Raw genomic sequence first — 18705 nt, forward strand, 5'->3', positions numbered from 1 at the left:
AAATCTTTTGGGGGCACCTGGGTGTTTCAGTCGTTTAAGTGTCCAACTCTTGATTTCAGCTCAGGTCATGATCTCACAGTTCATGGGATCAAGCTCTGCATTGGACTGTGCTAGCAGCACGAAACCTGCTTCAGATCCTCTGTCTCCCTCTCTCTCTCTCTCTCTGCCCCTCCCCTGCTCATTCTCTGTCAAAAATAAACAAACTTTAAAAAATAAAAAAATTTTTAAAAGATGGGGGTGCCTGGGTGGCTCAGTCAGTTGAGCATCCAACTTCAGCTCAGGTCATGATCTCGTGGTTCATGAGTTTGAGCCCCACACTGGGCTCACTGCTGTCAGAGCCTGCTTTGGATTCTCTGTTTCCCCTTCTTTCTTGGCCCCTCCCCCGCTTGCTCTCTCTCTCTCTCTCTCTCTCTCTCTCTCTTTCAAAAATAAACATTTTTAGGAGGAGCCAAGATGGCGGAACAGCATGGAAGTTTTTGTGTGTCTCGCATCCATGAATTACAGCCAGACCAACACTAAACCATCCTGCACACCTAGAAAACTGATCTGAGGATTAACACAACAGTCTGCACAACCTGAAGCACAAAATTCAGCAGGTATGCAGTGTGGAGAGGTGAACTTGGGGAGAGAGAACCTGTGGAGGGCAGGGAGCTGCTTTTGCCTGAGGAGAGAGGATGGAGATGGGGGTGGGGGTAGAATATGGGAAAAGCACCCCTCCCCAAAAGCAGCTGGAGAGAAAGTAGAAAATTGAAAATAGCCACAGGGACTGAAAAAAGGAGAAACAAAAAGGGAGAGGGTTTAAATTCCATTAAGACTGTAAATGGGGAGCACAGAGAGTCTGCAACTCCAGAGCTCGATACCTGATGGTGGTCTGGTGGGAAGGGTGAATCCCCAGGAGTAGAGTGGGGACAGTGAGGTTCTCAGGCCACACGGAGAGAAGCAGTTCCACTGCTGGAAAGACATTTGGTAGAGGCTGTGAGGCCACCTGGGCCCAGCAGACCCCAGAGAAAAGCCACATTTGCTGGTGCTGGAACAAGGTCGTTGGGGGTGAAGGCTGGTGCCAGATGTGTGTTGTGATTCTCCATAATCCCTGAGGCACTGCTGCTACACTGTCTCGTGAACTTTTTCTAGGGCAGGCTGGTACCTGGCCACAGTTTCTGGGCATCGGCAGCAGCACGGTCCCACAAGCATTCCTGGGTGCGAATGACACCCAGCCATTGCTCTGTGAGACCCTCCGCAGAGGACTGGAGTGGATCAAAGTCGCAGTCCTCAGGAGGGGGGGGGGGAGGGGGCCTGGGAAGGCAGCCACATCTGAGACAAAACTCAGGAGGGAGGTGCTGCCTGGGGCTTGGTCACTGACAGTGTGGAAGCAGGGAGTGGACAGAAGCCAAAAATGAAGGACAGGTGCGTGATTGTTGATGGGGAGAACAGAGTTCTGAAACTAGAGACTGAGTAGCTGGGTGATACCATTTTCACTGCTCCTGCTCATGCACATATGCACCTACAAGCGCCACAACAATCCACCCCAGGAGGCTAGCAGAGCCATCTAGTGGAGAACAGAGCCATTACACTAAGCCCCACCCAACTGGGCCAACCTTGCTCTTCAAGAACACAAGTCTCACCACCTGTTTAGTTTATGGGCTATAAAGTACTTCATAGTTTGACTCCTAGGGGAAAATGAAGTAATTTCAGTCATATTTCAGTCTGTTAGCTGGTCCAACTATTCAATTTTCTTTTTTTATTTTTATTTTTATTTTTATTAAAAATATTTTAGGGGCGCCTGGGTGGCACAGTCGGTTAAGCGTCCGACTTCAGCCAGGTCACGATCTCGCGGTCTGTGAGTTCGAGCCCCGCGTCGGGCTCTGGGCTGATGGCTCAGAGCCTGGAGCCTGTTTCTGATTCTGTGTCTCCCTCTCTCTCTGCCCCTCCCCCGTTCATGCTCTGTCTCTGTCCCAAAAATAAATAAATGCTGAAAAAAAATTTTTTTTAAATATTTTTAATTTTTTTCTACTATATTTTTTCTGCTATATATTTTTCTACTATATTTTGTGTAAATTTTTTCAAATTCTATTTTACTTCCATCATTTAATTTTAGTCTACTTCAGTGTATTCATTTTTTCAAGTTTTCAAATGATTTCCTTTTTTTCTTCTTTTTCCCCTTTTTTTCTCTATCAAGCCACTTTCAACACCCAGACCAAAACACACCTAGGAACTAGCACCATTTATTTTATTTATTTTGTGTGCGTGTGTTTTTTATTTTTTAATTTTAATATTTTTTAACTTTTAGTATTTTTAAATTGTAATTTTTTCTACCTCATTAATTCCTTTTCTCCCTTCAAAATGATGAAATGAAGGAATTCACCCCAAAAGAAAGAGCAGGAAGAAACGACAGCCAGGTACTTAACCAACACAGATACAAGCAAGATGTCTGAACCAGAATTTAGAATCATGATAATAAGAATATTAGCTGGAGTCAAAATTAGATTAGACTCCTTTCTGTGGAGATAAAAGAAGTAAAAGCTAGTCAGGATAAAATAAAAAGTGCTATAACTGAGCTGCAGTCTTGAATGGATGCTGTGGCAGCAAGGATGGATGAGGCAGAACAGAGAAACAGTGATATAGAAGACAAACTTATGGAGAATAATGAAGTGGAAAAAAAGAGGGAGATTAAAGCAAAAGAGCACGATTTAAGAATTAGGGAAATCAGTGACTCATTAAAAAGCAACAACCTCAGAATCATAGGGGTCCCAGAAGAGGAAGAGAGAGAAATAGGGGTAGAAAGGATATGTAAGTAAATCATAGTGGAAAACTTTCCTAACCTGGGGAAAGACACAGACATCAAAATCCAGGAAGCACAGAGGATCCTCATTAGATTCAACAAAAACCGACCATCAACAAAGTGTATCATAGTCAAATTAACAAAATACTCAGGCAAGGAGAGAATCATGAAAGCAGCAAGGGAAAAAAAGTTCTTAACCTACAAGGGAAGAGAGATCAGATTTGCAGCAGACCTATCCACAGAAACTTGGCATGCCAGAAAGGAGTGGCAGGATATATTCAATGTGCTGAATCAGGAAAATATGCAGCCAAGAATTCTTTATCCAGCAAGGCTGTCATTCAAAATACAAGGAGAGATACAAAGTTTCCCAGACAAACATTAAAGGAGTTTGTGACCACTAAACCAGCCCTGCAAGAAATTTTAGGGGGGGGCTCTCTGAGAGGTGAAAAGATGAAAAAATAAATAAATAAATACCCAAAGTAACAAAGACTAAAAAGGACCAGAGAACACCACCAGAAACTCCAACTCTACAAGCAACATACTTGCAATAAATTCATATCTTTCAATACTCACTCTAAACATCAATGGACTCAACGCTCCAATCAAAAGACATAGGGTAATAGAATGGATAAGAAAACAAGATCCATCTATGTGCTGTTTACAAGAGACCCACTTTAGACCTAAAGACACCTTCAGATTGAAAGTAAGGGGATGGAGAACCATCTATCATACTAATGGTCAACAAAAGAAAACCGGAGTAGCCATACTTATATCAGACAATCTAGACTTTAAAATAAAGACTGTATCAAGAGATGCAGAAGGGCATTATATCATAATCAAGGGGTTTATCCACCAAGAAGACCTAACAATTGTAAACATTTATGTGCCAAAAGTGGAAGTACCCAAATATATAAATCAATTAATCACAAATATAAAGAAATTCATTGGTAGTAATACCATAATAGTAGGAGACTTCAACACACCACTCACAGCAATGGACAGATCATCTAATCAAAAAATCAACAAGGAAACAATGGCTTTGAATGACACACTGGACCAGATGGACTTAACAGATATATTCAGAACATTTCATCCTAAAGCAGCAGAATATACATTCTTCTCCAGTGAACATGGAACGTTCTCCAGAATAGACCACATACTGGGACACAAATCAGCCATCAGCAAGTACAAAAAGATTGAGATCATACCGTGCATATTTTAGACCACAACACTATGAAACTAGAAATCAACCACAAGAAAAAATTTGGAAAGGTAACAAATACTTGGAGACTAAAGAACATCCTACTAAAGAATAAATGGGCTAACCAAGAAGTTAAAGAGGAAATTAAAAAGTATATGGAAGCCAATGAAAATGATAACACCACAACACAAAACCTCTGGGATGCAGCAAAGGTAGTCATAAGAGGAAAGTATATAGCAATCCAGGCCTTCCTAAAGAAAGAAGAAAGATCTCAGATATACATCCTAACCTTACACCTTAAAGAGCAGGAAAAAGAGCAGCAAATAAAACCCCAAACTAGCAGAAGACAGGAAATAATAAAGATGAGAGCAGAAATTAATGCTATCGAAACAGATCAATGAAACCAGAAGCTGGTTCTTTGAAATAATTAACAAAATTGATAAAACACTAGCCAGTTGATGAAAAAAAAAAAAAGGAAAGGACCCAAATACACAAAATCAAGAGTGAAAGAGGAGAGATCACAACCAACAGAAGAAATAAAAACAATAATAAGACAATATTATGAACAATTATATGCCAATAAAATGGGCAATCTGGAAGAAATGGACAAATTCCTAGAGACATATACACTACCAAAACTGAAACAGGCAGAAATAGATTTGAATGGACCCATAACCAGTAAAGAAATCGAATTAGTAACCAAAAATCTGCCAAAAAACAAGAGTCCAGGGCCAGATGGCTTTCCAGGGGAATTCTACCAAATATTTAAGGAAGAGTTAACACCTATTCTCTTGAAGCTGTTCTAAAAAAGAGAAATGGAAGGAAAAGTTCCAGACTCTTTCTATGAAGCCAGCATTACCTTGATTCAAAAACCAGACAGAGACCCCACTAAAAAGGAGAACTATAGACCAATTTCCCTGATGAACATATATGCAAAAATCCTCAACAAGATATTAGCCAACCGGATCCAACAATACATTATAAAAATTATTCACCACGACCAAGTGGGATTTATACCTGGGATGCAGGGCTGGTTCAATATCTGCAAAACAATTAATGTGATTTATCACACCAATAAAAGAAAGGACAAGAACCATATAATCCTCTCAATAAATGCAGAGAAAGCATTTGACAAAATACAGCATCCTTTCTTGATAAAAACCCTCAAGAAAGTAGGGATAGAAGGAGCATACCTTGAGATCATAAAAGCCATATATGAACGACCCAACGCCAATATCATCCTCAATGGGGAAAAACTGAGAGCTCTCCCCCTAAGGTCAGGAACAAGACAGGGATGTCCACTCTCGCCACTGCTACTCAACAGTATTGGAAGTCTTAGCCCCTGCAATCAGACAACACAAAGAAATAAAAGGCATCCAAATCGGCCAGGAGGAGGTCAAACTTTCACTCTTCACAGATGACATGATATTCTATATGGAAAACCCAAAAGATTCCACCAAAAAACTGCTAGAACTGATTCATGAATTCAGCAAAGTTGCAGGATATAAAGTCAATGCAGAGAAATCTGTTGCATTCTTATTCACCAACAATGAAGCAACAGAAAGAGAAATCAAGGAATCGATCTCATTTACAATTCCACATAAAATACCTAGGAATAAATCTAACCAAAGAGGTGAAAAATCTAGACACTGAAAACTATAGAAAGCTTATGAAAGAAATAGAAGAAGCCACAAAAAAATGGAAAAAGATTCCATGCTCCTGGATAGGAAGAACAAATATTGTTAAAATGTCGATACTACCCAAGGCAATCTACATATTCTATGCAATCCCTATCAAAATAACAGCAGCCTTCTTCACAGAGCTAGAACAAATAATCCTAAAATTTGTATGGAATCAGAAAAGACCCCGAATAGCCAAAGCAATCTTGAAGAAGAAAACCAAAGCAGGAGGCATCACAATCCTGGACTTCAAGCTGTATTACAAAGCTGTAATCATTAAGACAGTATGGTATTGGCACAAGAACAGACACTCAGATCAACGGAACAGAGTAGAGAACTCAGAAATGGACCCACAAACGTGTGGCCAACTAATCTTTGACAAAGCAGGAAAGAATGGCCAATGGAATAAAGACAGTCTCTTCAGCAAGTGGTGCTGGGAAAAGTGGACAGCGACATGCAGAAAAATGAACCTGGACCACTTTCTTACACCATACACACAAAAAAACCCTCAAAATGGATGAAAGACATAAATGTAAGATAAGACAGGAAGCCATCAAAATCCTTGAGGAGAAAGCAGGCAAAAACCTCTTTGATCTTGGCTACAGCAACTTCTTACTCAACACGTCTCCAGCGGCAAGGGAAACAAGAGAAAAAATGAACTATTGGGACCTCATAAAAATAAAAAGCTTCTGCACAGCAAAGGAAACAATCAGAAAAACTAAAAGGCAACCGACAGAATGGGAGAAGATATTTGCAAATGACATATCAGATAAAGGGTTAGTATCCAAAATCTATAAAGAACTTTCCAAAGTCAACACCCAAAAAACAAATAATCCAGTGAAGAAATGGGCAAAAGACATAGACACTTCTCCAAAGAAGACATCCAGATGGCCAACTGACACATGAAAAAATGCTCAACATCACTCATCCTCAGGGAAATACAAATCAAACCACAATGAGATACCACCTGACACCTGTCAGAATGGCTAACATTAACAACTCAGGCAACAACAGATGTAGGCGAGGATGTGGAGAAAGAGGATCTCTTTTGTATTGCTGGTAGGAATGCAAACTGGTGCAGCCCCTCTGGAAAACAGTATGGAGGTTCCTCAGGAAATTAAAACTAGAACTACCTTATGACCCAGCAATTGCAGTACTAGGTATTTAGGCAAGGGATACAGATGTGCTGTTTCAAAGGGACATTTGCACCCCCATGTTTATAGCAGTGCTATCAACAATAGCCAAAGTATGGAAAGAGCTCAAATGTCCATTGATGGATGAATGGATAAAGAAGATGTGGTATATATATATATATATATATATATATATATATATATACACAAAGGAGTATTACTCGGCAATCAAAAAGAATGAAATCTTGCCGTTTGCAACTACATGGAGGGAACTGGAGGGTATTACGCTAAGTGAAATTAGTCAGAGAAAGACAAAAATCATGTGACTTCACCCATGTGAGGACTTTATGAGACAAAACAGATGAACATAAGGGAAGGGAAACAAAAGTAATATAAAAACAGGAAGGGGAATAAAATATAAGAGACTCTTAAATATGTAGAACAAACAGAGGGTTATGGAGGGGTTGTGGGAAGGGGGATGGGCTAAATGGATAAGGGGCATTAAGGAATCTTCTCCTGAAATAATTGTTGAACTATATGCTACCTAATTTGGATGTAAATTTAAAAAGATATACTTATAAAATTTAAAAAAAAAACCACAGAAGAGACAGAGAATAAACATCTGGGTTTTGATTGAAAAAAAAAAAACATTTAAAAATATTTTTTAAAAGTTAAAAAAAGTGCTGAGAAAAAAAAAAGAAACAACCCTACCAGCCTAGAATTCTGTACCCTATCAAATTATCCTTCAAAAGTGAAGTAGAAATGAAGACTTTCTTAGACAAAAATTGAGGTAATTTTTTTCCCATAGACCTGCTTTGCAAGTAATGTTGAAAGAAGTTCTTTAGAGCAAAAGAGAGTAACATAGGTTAGAAATTCAGATTTACATAAAGAAAGAAATAGCATTGGGGCACCTGGGTGACTCAACCAGTTGAGCATCTGATTCCAGTTCAGGTCATGATCTCATGGTTCTTGAGTTTAAGCCCCACACTGGGATCACTGCTGTCAGCAGGAAGAGGCTGCTTCCAGTCCTCTGTCCCTCACTCTGTGCCCCTCCCCACTTGCACCCTCTCAAAGATAAATAAAACATTAAAAAAAAAAAAAAAAGGAATAGCTTCACAGAAAGAATAAAAGAAGGTGAAATAAAACTTTTATTTTTATTCTTTTTTTTTTTTAATGTTTATTTTAGAGAGAGAGAGAGTGACACAGAGCACAAGCAGGGGAGTGGTAGAGAAAGAGAGGGAGACACAGAATCCAAAGCAGGCTCCAGGCTTCAAGCTGTCAGCACATAGCCCCACTCAGACCCCAACCCATGCACTGTGAGATCATGACTGAGTGAAATCAGAAGCTCAACCAAGTGAACCACCCAGGTGCCTTATTCTTATTCTTAATTGATCTAACAGATAACAGTTTGTTCAAAATAATAGCAACAGTGTATTTGATAATATGCATATGTATATATTATATACATATGCTTATTTATGCCTTTAGATAAGTAAAATGAATGACGTCAATGATACAAGAGACAGAAGGGAAGAAGTCAGATTATTTTGTTATTATAAGATACTCATACTGAGGTACTTCACTGTACTGTGAAGCAGTACAGTGTTATTTAAACATGAGTTTGGATTAGTTGTAAATGAGTATTGCAAACTCTAGGGCAATCACTATAAAAAGAGGGGAAAAAAGAAGTATAGCTGGTATGCTAAAAAAAAATGGAATCAGTTAAAATCACAAAAGGCAGAAAAAGAATAGAAAACAAAAATAAGAACAAGGAAAAGGCAACAAATAGAAAATAGTAACAAATATGGTTAAGTATTAATCCAATATATCAATAATCACTTTAAACATAAATGGTCTAAATGGCCTAAACATAAATGGCCTAAATGCACAGATTGTCAGAGTAGATTAAAAAAAAAAAAACTAGATTCAACTATATGTTGTCTATAAGGAGTTTATTTTAAATATAAAGACACATACAACAAATTAAAAGTAAATGGTTGGAGTAAACTACACCATGCTAACACTAACCAAAAGAAAGCAGGAGTAACTGTATATTAACTTCAGACACAGCAGATTTCAAAGTAAAGAAATTTATCAGGGATAAAGAAGGGAATTACATAATGATAAAGGAGTCAATTCTCCAGTATGACATAAGTCTTTTTTTTTTTTTTTAATTTTTTTTTCAACGTTTATTTATTTTTTTTTGGGACAGAGAGAGACAGAGCATGAACGGGGGAGGGGCAGAGAGAGAGGGAGACACAGAATCGGAAACAGTCTCCAGGCTCTGAGCCATCAGCCCAGAGCCCGATACAGGGCTCGAACTCACGGACCGCGAGATCGTGACCTGGCTGAAGTCGGACGCTTAACCGACTGCGCCACCCAGGCGCCCCTGACATAACAGTCTTTAATGTAAATGTTCCTAACAAAAAAGTGTCACATTACATTAGGCAAAAACTGATAGAACTGCAAGGAGAGACAGATCAATCCACTATCATAGTTGGAGACTTCAACAACCCTTTCTCAGAAATGGACAGATCCAGCAGGCAGGAAATCAGTTAGAACATAGTTGAACTCAAAAACACCATCAATCCACTGGATGCAATTGACATCTATAGACTATTTCATCCAACAACAGTAGAATACATTCTTCTCCAGCTCACATGAAGCATTCGCCCATATAGACCAAATTCCGGGCCATAAAACACAAATTTATAAGTATAGAAATCATACAATGTCTGCTCTGAAACCACAAGTAAACTAAAAATTAATAACATAACCAAAATAGATGGAGATTAAACAACACACTTATAAATAACACGTGAATCAAAGAAGAAATTTCAAGAGAAACTTTAAAATATTTTGAACTAAATGAAAATGAAAACACAACTTACTGAAATGTGTGGGATATAATGAAGACAGTGTTTAAAGGAAAATTTATAGCATTGGATACATATATTAGAAAAGAAGAAAGATCCAAAATCAATAATCTAAGTTTCTACCTGAGGAAACAATGGAAAGAAGCACGTAAGCAGAAGAAAAGAAATAATAAAAATGACAGCAGAAATCAATGAAATTGAAAACAGGAAATCAACAGAGAAAATCAACAAAACCAGAAGCTGATTCTGTGAAAAAACCAATGAAGTTGATAAGCCTCTAATCAGGCTAACTAAGAAAAGGAAAGAGGGATGCCTGGGTAGCTCAATCAGTTGAGTGTCCCTTGATTTCTGCTTAGGTTGTGATCCAGTGTCATGGAATTGAGCCCCATATTAGGCTCAGTGCTCAGCACAGAGCCTGCTTGGGATTCTCAGTCTCTCTCTCCCTGTGCCCCTCATCCCCACTCACATGTTCTCTCTCTCTAAAAAAATAAATAAATAAATAATTTGTGATGTTCAGTTATATTCTATAATAATAAAGTGTAAGTATTTATAGCAATGTAACAATGAGAAGCAATGAAATTTTGGGGCACCTGGGTGAATCAGTCGGTTGAGTGTCCTACTTTGGCTCGGTCATGATTTCTGGGTCTGTGAGTTTGAGCCCCGTGTCAGGCTCTGTGCTGACAGCTCAGAACCTAGAGCCTGCTTGGGATTCTGTGTCTCCCTCTCTCTCAGACCCTCCCCCACTCATATTCTGTCTCTCTCTTTCTCAAAAATGAATAAACGTTAAAAAAATCAAAAAGAAGCAATGAAATTTTGACTTTCGATATCATCATTTTCAGAGAGTTTGCAACGTGCAGTAATGCACTGAATACTTAAGATTTTAAATGCTATTCTTATGTTTAATATATTTTAAATATTGTATTAAATATGTAAAAACCTATTAGGTTTTCCTGGACTTGGTTGATATAAAACTCCATTATTACTTTGTTATGGAAATGAATTGTTTTGGTTAACTAATTAACCAAGACCTTAATATATATATGAGTACCTTTTTGTGAATTGATTCTATCTTAAAATATAAGGCCATCACCAGAACTTTCCATCTAAAATAGTATCCATAACCACAGAATTGTTGTACAAAAGTTTTAACATCCTTTTGCTGTTACAAGTTGATTTAGGCTCCAGCAAAGCATTTTTATCACCTCAACACTAACAAAGATTATATTCCCCCAGAAAAACAAACTCTGAGGTGTTTTGTCAACCCTAGTAAATATTGAAAAGAATGGCTTCAAGTACTTTTATTCCACCACCTGGGTCCTCTTCAAACCATGGAATACATGAGGACAGGTAACTGTACCAAGTAATGTTGCAAGATTTTATTCCTCAATACCCAGGATTCGTTGTCTCGCCGATTCAAAGAATGAAGAGGTGGACACAAAATGAGAAGCAGGCAAAAGTTTATTCGAGTATAAGATTAGAAAGTAAGAATAGTAAGAAAGCTCTCTTTACAGAGAGGGGACATTCAAAAATGAATGCCCAAGGACTATAGGCAAGGGTCGTTGTTTTATAAGGTTGTGGTCAGCCCTCCTGTTCCTCTTCCCTTCCCCCTTGTTCCTTGTTCCTTTCTACCCTTATTGGCTGTATAACTCTAGGTGCTGGGTTGTCCATTTCTGATTGGCTCGTTTCCATTGTATGAGGGGTGGTCTATGGCCAAACTGTTCCTTGTGGGTCATAGGTTTTATGGTCTACTTATTTTTAGTCCTGTCTTTTGTCAAATTCCTGAGGGAACCTGAGGAGGAGTAGGTGGTGTCTGTTACATTCTTAAGATGAACCTTCTTGCCTGGGGGAGGAGGAGTGGTTTTGCTGTGGCCAGACACTCCCAGCATTGTTCCAAAACATGTCTTTCCCCACCCAGAGACCTCAGGTCCTAATCCTTTCTCTTTCTGCCTATTTTATCCTTTTATATTTTATATTTGTTTCCTATCATAGTAATGCTAATGGGGAAGGAGTCAGCACAAGTTTTAAGTTTGTTTTGGTAACAGCTTTATTGAGATTTAGTTCCAATACCATACAATTCACCAATTTAAAGTGTACAATTCACTGGCTTTTAGGTTTTTGAGTCATGCAACTAACACTACAATCAATTTTAGAACATTGTCATCACCTCAAAAAGAAATCTTAAATGGTTGGATAAACCAAATGCCATATATACATACAATGGAATATCATTCCATCTTGAAAAGTTAGGAAATGCTACAGCATACATGAACCTTGAAGACATCTTGCTAAGTGAAATAAGCCAGTCACAAAAAGTTAAGGACCTCACTTATATGAGGTTCCTACTAGAGTAGTCAAATTCATGGACACAGAAGGTAGAATGGAGGTTGTCAAGATCTGGTAGAAGGTGGTAGGTGTGGTGGGGTGGGTAAAGAGAGTTACTATTTTATGGGTACAGAGTTTCATTTTATTTTATGTTGTGTATATTTTACCACAACTAAAAAAAATCTGGGGCACCTGGGTGGCTCAGTCAGTTAAGCGTCCAACTCTCGATTTAAGCTCGGGTCATGATCTCACAGTTAGTGAGTTCAAGCCCTGATTGGACTGTGTGCTGACAGCACAGAGTTGGCTTGCGATTCTTTCTCCCTCTGCCCCTCCCCCACTTGAGGGCGCTTATGCCAGGAGGCAATATACTTTCTCTCTCATAATAAATAAATAAACATTTAAAAACCTGTTTAAATAAATAGAAATCCTATACCCATTAGCCGTCAGTCTCCATTTCCCCTCAAGTCTAAGCAAACACTAATGTACTTTCTGTACAGATTTGCCTATTCTAGACATTTCATACAAATGGAATCATACAATACTTGGCCTTTTATTTCTGGCTTGCTTTGCTTTGCATAGTGTTTTCAAGGCTCATCCATGTTGCAGCATGTATTAGTACACCATTCCTTTTAAAGGTCAAATAACATTCCATTATAGGGATATACCACGTTTTATTTATCCATTTATCACTTGTTTCCACTTTGGGGCTATTATGAGTAATACCATGAACATTTTATGTGTTAGTCTTCATGTGAACATATGTTTTAAAACCCCTCATTATACGTGGCAGGGACTTGTTTGATCATATAGTAATCCCACCTTTGAGGTAGTCCCAGAATGTTTTCCAAATTGATGACACCATTTTGCATTCCCAGCAGGAGAGTTCTCAGTAAACAAACAAACAAACAAACAAACAAACAACCATGGACACCCTTGGTTGTGTTCAAAACCTTGGTTGTTGTTAAAACAAGAACTAGCAAAAGTTTGTTATCTTTCTCCCTCTTTTTTGCCTTGCAGCGAGGGATACATGGTGATTTAATTAAAGGAGGTGGAGGATGACCGGATAATCACCCTGGCTAAGCGTTGCGGGGGGCTGCGGGGGGGGGGGGGGGGGGGGGGGGGGCGGTCCAGGGCGGTCCCAGCAGCCCTCGCGCAACTAACGTCAGAGAGGTGAGCGCATGCGCGTGAGGATCACGTTGTGTGTGTGTCCTCAGGTGGCGCTCGCCTGGTTCAGCTCGCTCGGTGCGTGAGGAGAGGGTTCTATGTGCTGCTGGGCAGGGGTTCCTCTCACTGGAGGCTGCTGATGTGGGTGAGAGAGGTCGTGGATCCCAGGGTGTGAGGCCAGATTCGCTTTTATCTGCTTTGTGTTTTTCTGCTGACGCCGCAGGGGGAGAAGACCTGACCTCCTTTGCCTATTCTAAGTGAACTAACCCTTGAGTTCTTTGGAGTATGAGAACATTTGTAGAATTTTATCCCCGTTCGTTTATTTAATGCTTTTTCACTGGCTTCCATGTCGTGTCTCTACTTTTCCTTTCCAAAAAATGCATCCACTCTCAGGACTTCTGCTTTACACAGGTGATACCCAGAGGTTTGTCGCTAGCTTTTTTTTTTTTTTTTTTTCCCCTAAGCTGTTAAAGTCCAGGCCCTGATTTACGTGGTCCTAGTGCTTATATATATCTGGGTGGCCTAAGAAGCCATCAGAATTAGAGCATCTCAAATGAACTTTGCATTATCATTTTCCTGCTCTTTTTCGGGGTCCCGTATTTCCGTTAGAGCAGCAGCATCCACACCCATTTTGAAAACTCACAGGCTGGTCGCCATGAAATCTTTAAAAGTCTAGAATACATCTGCTCCAGTTCATTTCATTCCTAATGCCCTAGATTGGGCCGTACGTCTCTTAGGACTGTATCAGTAGCTAGAAACTGATTATCATCTCTTCCTCTATCCAACCCATATTCCACAATAGCAGTAGGCATTGATTACCAACACAAAAATCTGACCATATTTTTCCCTGTTAAAAACTTTGATGGATTTTTTTTTTTTTTTTTTGCCTGTGTAATCATAACGGACTTCAAACAGTTATAATCTGATTGAGACTCACCAGCCGTTTCATTATCAATGGACTCTCTTCATTCAGCCCCAGAAACCTTATGTTCAGATGAAGCACAGATGAAATGTTCTGAACACAACATATACTTTAAGATCATTGTATTTATGGCCACTGAGAAACTCTGAACTTTTCCCCCTATATAATAGCAAAAGGACTGTCTCAATTACTTTACTTTGGTAAGTGGCCTGAGTTCCAAGTAGTAGGGGTATGGATTCAGTAGTGTAGGTCTATTAATTAGGGTACCAGGGGGTTACCCCTGTCTTTGGAAAAGTCCTCCTGTCTTCACCTCTCCTCCAATTAAATCTTTATCAAATGCCACCTTTAAAGTAGAATTCATTGTTTTTTCCCTATGACCCACTGTATTAAATCAAAATGTCCTATACCAATAGAAAACATTATGACCCCTACACAAGGACGATGCTGTTTTAGGAACTATTTAATACATCATGTTTCTTTTGTACTCCTTAGTACATTAATATTTCTTTTATAGCAAGTTTATAGTAAGTTTTTTACATGCCCATCATCCCTTTCTGTACTTTCTGAACAATAGGAATCATATTTTACTCATCTTTGTAGCCCCAGTGCCTATGACAGTCTAGTATCTAATAAATACTAAATGCCCAATAAATATTTGATGATGAATAGATGTGATGGTCATCTGACTTCTCCAAATTGGCAACTCCTTGATGGCATGATCCAATCCTGAATCATTTTATCCCTAGTACCTAATACAATTATTGATATATACTGTTCCAATTGCTGATTGCTATCTTTAAATGAATTTTACAAATTCCATTCTCATTACCAAGGTTTAATATTTTATGCTGGTTACTGAAAAAGATTTAAGGCCAGAAGAGGCCTTATCATCTAGTACAACCCTTTCATTTCCTGCAGATGAAGATACTGAGCCAAGATAGCCCAGGTGATTGCCCCATAGCAACTAGGAAATGCTAGATCTAGCACTAAGTTTTCAGATTTTTTAGTTTAACTACTCTTTACTTAGGTTGAATTTTTGTAACAACTTTTACCACTTTCATTTTTTAAACACCCCCTGCAAGGGGACATCATCATCTAATATTTATTTCAACAACCATTTTTTGGGAGCACCTACTCTGTAAAGAGACAGTTGAGGTTCCTGTTGTTAAGTTTGAAATCTTGTGGAGAATCCCATAACCTACTGTTGATAAAAAATATTATTGAGAGCAAAACTTTGTTTTCTTTTGCGTAGGAATTGTAAGTTGGGAATTTTACCTTACTTCATTTCACTCTCAATTTTAACAGTGTGTAAGATTTTATTAGAGATCGTGAGGTGTAAATTCTGATTTATTTTATCTCTAGGTATTCTCATCTTTTCTGTGTGTTTCACCATCGGTACTCTTTACCAGCAGTTGTTTAATCAATTTGTAATAGAGAAGACTCAGTAGGAGAAAATGTCAAATCTAAAAATGAAAGAGGCCGCCCTTATCTATCTTGACAGAAGTGGAGGCCTCCAAAAGTTTATAGATGATTGCAAGTTCTACAATGGTATGTTCAGCAAAGGTGACTGTATATTTTAGAAACTTTAAAATTCCTATGTGCAGCTATTCTCATTTTTATGTTTGTATTTTTACAGATTCAAAACAAAGTTATGCAGTCTATCGATTCAGTATTTTAATAAATCCCTCTGATATTGTTGAATTGGATGCTGAACTTGGAAATTACATTTTACACCAGCCACTAAAAGCTGCTCAAGTTTTTCAATCTGTAAGTTAAAGAAAGAAATAATTTTATGCCACATGGCATTTTTGGTAACTTTGTTTGTTTGAAATTACAGGTCTGTTTTATTGCTGTTAAGACTCTTTCACTAATTGGACAATTACAGACTGAAGCTCAAGTAAGTTTTCGTTAAATTTAACAAAGAAAACCAAGGTAAAATAGTTTGAATGTTACTTGTAAATAAATATTTTATATTCAATTTTGTTTATTCATATTTTATTTATTATTTTTAAATAATAAACAATATTTTGTTTATTTTAAAAAGTACTACAGGGGCGCCTGGGTGGCGCAGTCGTTTAAGCGTCCGACTTCAGCCAGGTCACGATCTCGCGGTCCGGGAGTTCGAGCCCCGCGTCAGGCTCTGGGCTGATGGCTCAGAGCCTGGAGCCTGTTTCCGATTCTGTGTCTCCCTCTCTCTCTGTCCCTCCCCCGTTCATGCTCTGTCTCTCTCTGTCCCAAAAATAAATAAACGTTGAAAAAAAAAATTAAAAAAAAAAATAAAAAGTACTACATTTCTTTCAGATTCAATAGACCATCTTAAAAACACATCTTTATTTCCTGTATTATCACTTATAACATTAAATATTTTTATAATAAAACATTTCAAACATACCCTAAAATAAAGAGAGTAATACTGTGAACCTCCATATTATCTGTCAGTCAGATCTAATAGTTTGTAATATATTGCCATACCTGCATCATCTTTTCCCCAAAATATTTTAAAGCAAATCCCAGACATCCTTATGTCCCACCTACATACTTTACTATCAACCTCTAAAAATTGTGGACATTTTTCTTATATAACCGCAATGTCACTATGACCCTTTACAAAATAACAATGATTTTTTGGTATCATCTAATATCCAGTCTATATTTAAATTTACCCAATTGGGCTCTCAAGAGTGTCTCACAATTTATTTGTTCAAATCAGTATCAAAACAAGGTCTACACATTATAATTGGTTTTTATATCTTATTAAATCCTTTTTAATCTAGAGCAATTTCCTCCCCCTTCCTTCTTATACCATTGGAATTTTGAAAAACCTAGATAATTGTCCTGTACAATGTCTCATAATCTGGATTTGTCTGATTATGTTTTGTGGCATTTAAAAAATTTTTTTAATGTTTATTTTTGAGAGACAGAGACAGAGCATGAGGCAGGGAGAGGCAGAGAAAGAGGCACACACACAGAATCCGAAGTAGGCTCCAGGCTCTGAGCTGTCAGTACAGAGCCTAACGCAGGGCTCAAACTCACAAACCATGAGATCATGATCTTAGCGAAAGTCGAACACTCAACTGACCAAGCCACCTAGGTGCCCCATGTTCTTGTGTCATTTAACTTACTCTCCCGTACCCCATTTTTCTGGAAAAAGGGAATTTGCTCTTAAAACTTGCTTAAATTCAGATTCAACTCATTTTGACAAGAATACATCATATTTAGTGCCATGTATTTCATATTGTGTTACATTAGGAGAAATACACTCTCTGTTGTCCACTTTTAGTAATCCCACAATTGATTAGTAGGTTTGGGTGATGTCAGTCTGATCTCTTCAGTATACAGTCTCCCATCAACTTCCACCTAATAGTTTTTGCAGCCACTGATGACCATTGCCTAGAATCCATTATTTTATTAAAGTTGCAAAGTTGTGATTTTTTTCTAATTTTAGCAACCTTTCTGAACTTATTAACTGAAATTATTCTATAACAGAAGTTTTCTCTCATGAACTATTTGGTTACCCTGAAATATACTTTGTACCAGAAAGGCAGAATAAATGGTTGGTTCTTTCCATTTATAAGTTTTCAGAGAATAATGAGTTGAAATCATTATTTTGTGAGCCTCTAATGATGACCAGTAATTTTTTGGGTTTTGTTTTTTATTTTTTTATTATGAAAAATTCATGAATTTAAAATATATCTGACATCTGATACATTAATATATCTGATGTATTTAATATATTTAAAATATATCTGATATATTTCAATGAATCTTTGTCATTCCTTTTGATGTTTATTTTACCCTACCTTTGGTCACTGGGAGTCCCTTAAAGCTGGCTTTTATGTCCTTTTGACAGATCCCATGTTTTAGTTTTTTGTAATTCCCTTGGTTTCTGGCACAAGGAGATACAGCAGGTCCATCTGGTATATTTTCCACCCCAGACCTGGAGTCAGCCATTTCTCTTAAGCAGCTTAGGTTCCTTTTGGTGAGAAATTGTATTTAAGAGATCACAATCTGGGCACTAGAAGAGTTCATTACTATTGGGTTGTCATTCTTTTACAGGTCTTTTTGATGGATATAGTCAGGAAATGTGTGGTTTTAAATAAAAATAATGAGTTCATAATGATATTTCCAATTAAAATGTAAGATTTAAGGGTTTTGCATCTTTAATTTTATATTTAAATCTTTTTTCTTATGCTTACATTTTGTTTCCTAATAACACTAACAAATCATTTATTTGATTTACTCCACAAATATACTTACTATAATGTAATGCAAGTGCAATTAGATCTGCAATTTTATTAATACCATTTTTTACATTCTTATTAGATTAATATAGTGCTGAAGTTAACACATTTACCTCCTCTGCGAAGTTATAGTCTTGATCTTTGTGAATTTCCACTTGATTATGCATCTCAAAGATTTTATATGATGCAAGGTATTGTGATTGCAATGACAACTGTAACCAAGTATACACAAGGTGCAAGATTTCTTTGTTCAGATGAAGCATGCCCTCTGTCGAAAGGTAGATATAAAAATGTAAAATCAAAATACCAAGCAATTATTGTTTAATCCTAAATCAGGTTTATCATTAGTTATGAAACATTCATAGAGTAGAAAGAATGGAATAAAACT

The 18705-nt window shown here is 37.7% G+C and overlaps 1 protein-coding gene across 6 annotated transcripts in view; it reads left to right on the forward strand.

Annotated features, from left to right (window-relative positions):
* The first annotated feature begins 462 nt into the window (after positions 1-462).
* MCMDC2 (minichromosome maintenance domain containing 2) overlaps positions 463-18705 on the forward strand; it is a 53482-nt gene continuing 35239 nt past the window's right edge. For 3 of the 6 annotated variants that reach the window (XM_045049824.1, XM_045049826.1, XR_006592413.1), the window contains exons 1-5: positions 463-596; positions 15439-15624; positions 15713-15843; positions 15914-15973; positions 18400-18595. In XM_045049824.1, coding sequence (XP_044905759.1) covers positions 15531-15624; positions 15713-15843; positions 15914-15973; positions 18400-18595 — 481 coding nt within the window. In that variant the 5' untranslated portion in view covers positions 463-596; positions 15439-15530. Of the gene's footprint in view, positions 597-13135; positions 13300-15438; positions 15625-15712; positions 15844-15913; positions 15974-18399; positions 18596-18705 lie in introns of those variants that run through there. The other 3 variants (XM_045049827.1, XM_023248515.2, XM_045049825.1) reach the window with 3 other exon arrangements.

Source organism: Felis catus, chromosome F2, assembly GCF_018350175.1.
Source record: "Felis catus isolate Fca126 chromosome F2, F.catus_Fca126_mat1.0, whole genome shotgun sequence".
Lineage (NCBI taxonomy): Eukaryota > Metazoa > Chordata > Mammalia > Carnivora > Felidae > Felis > Felis catus.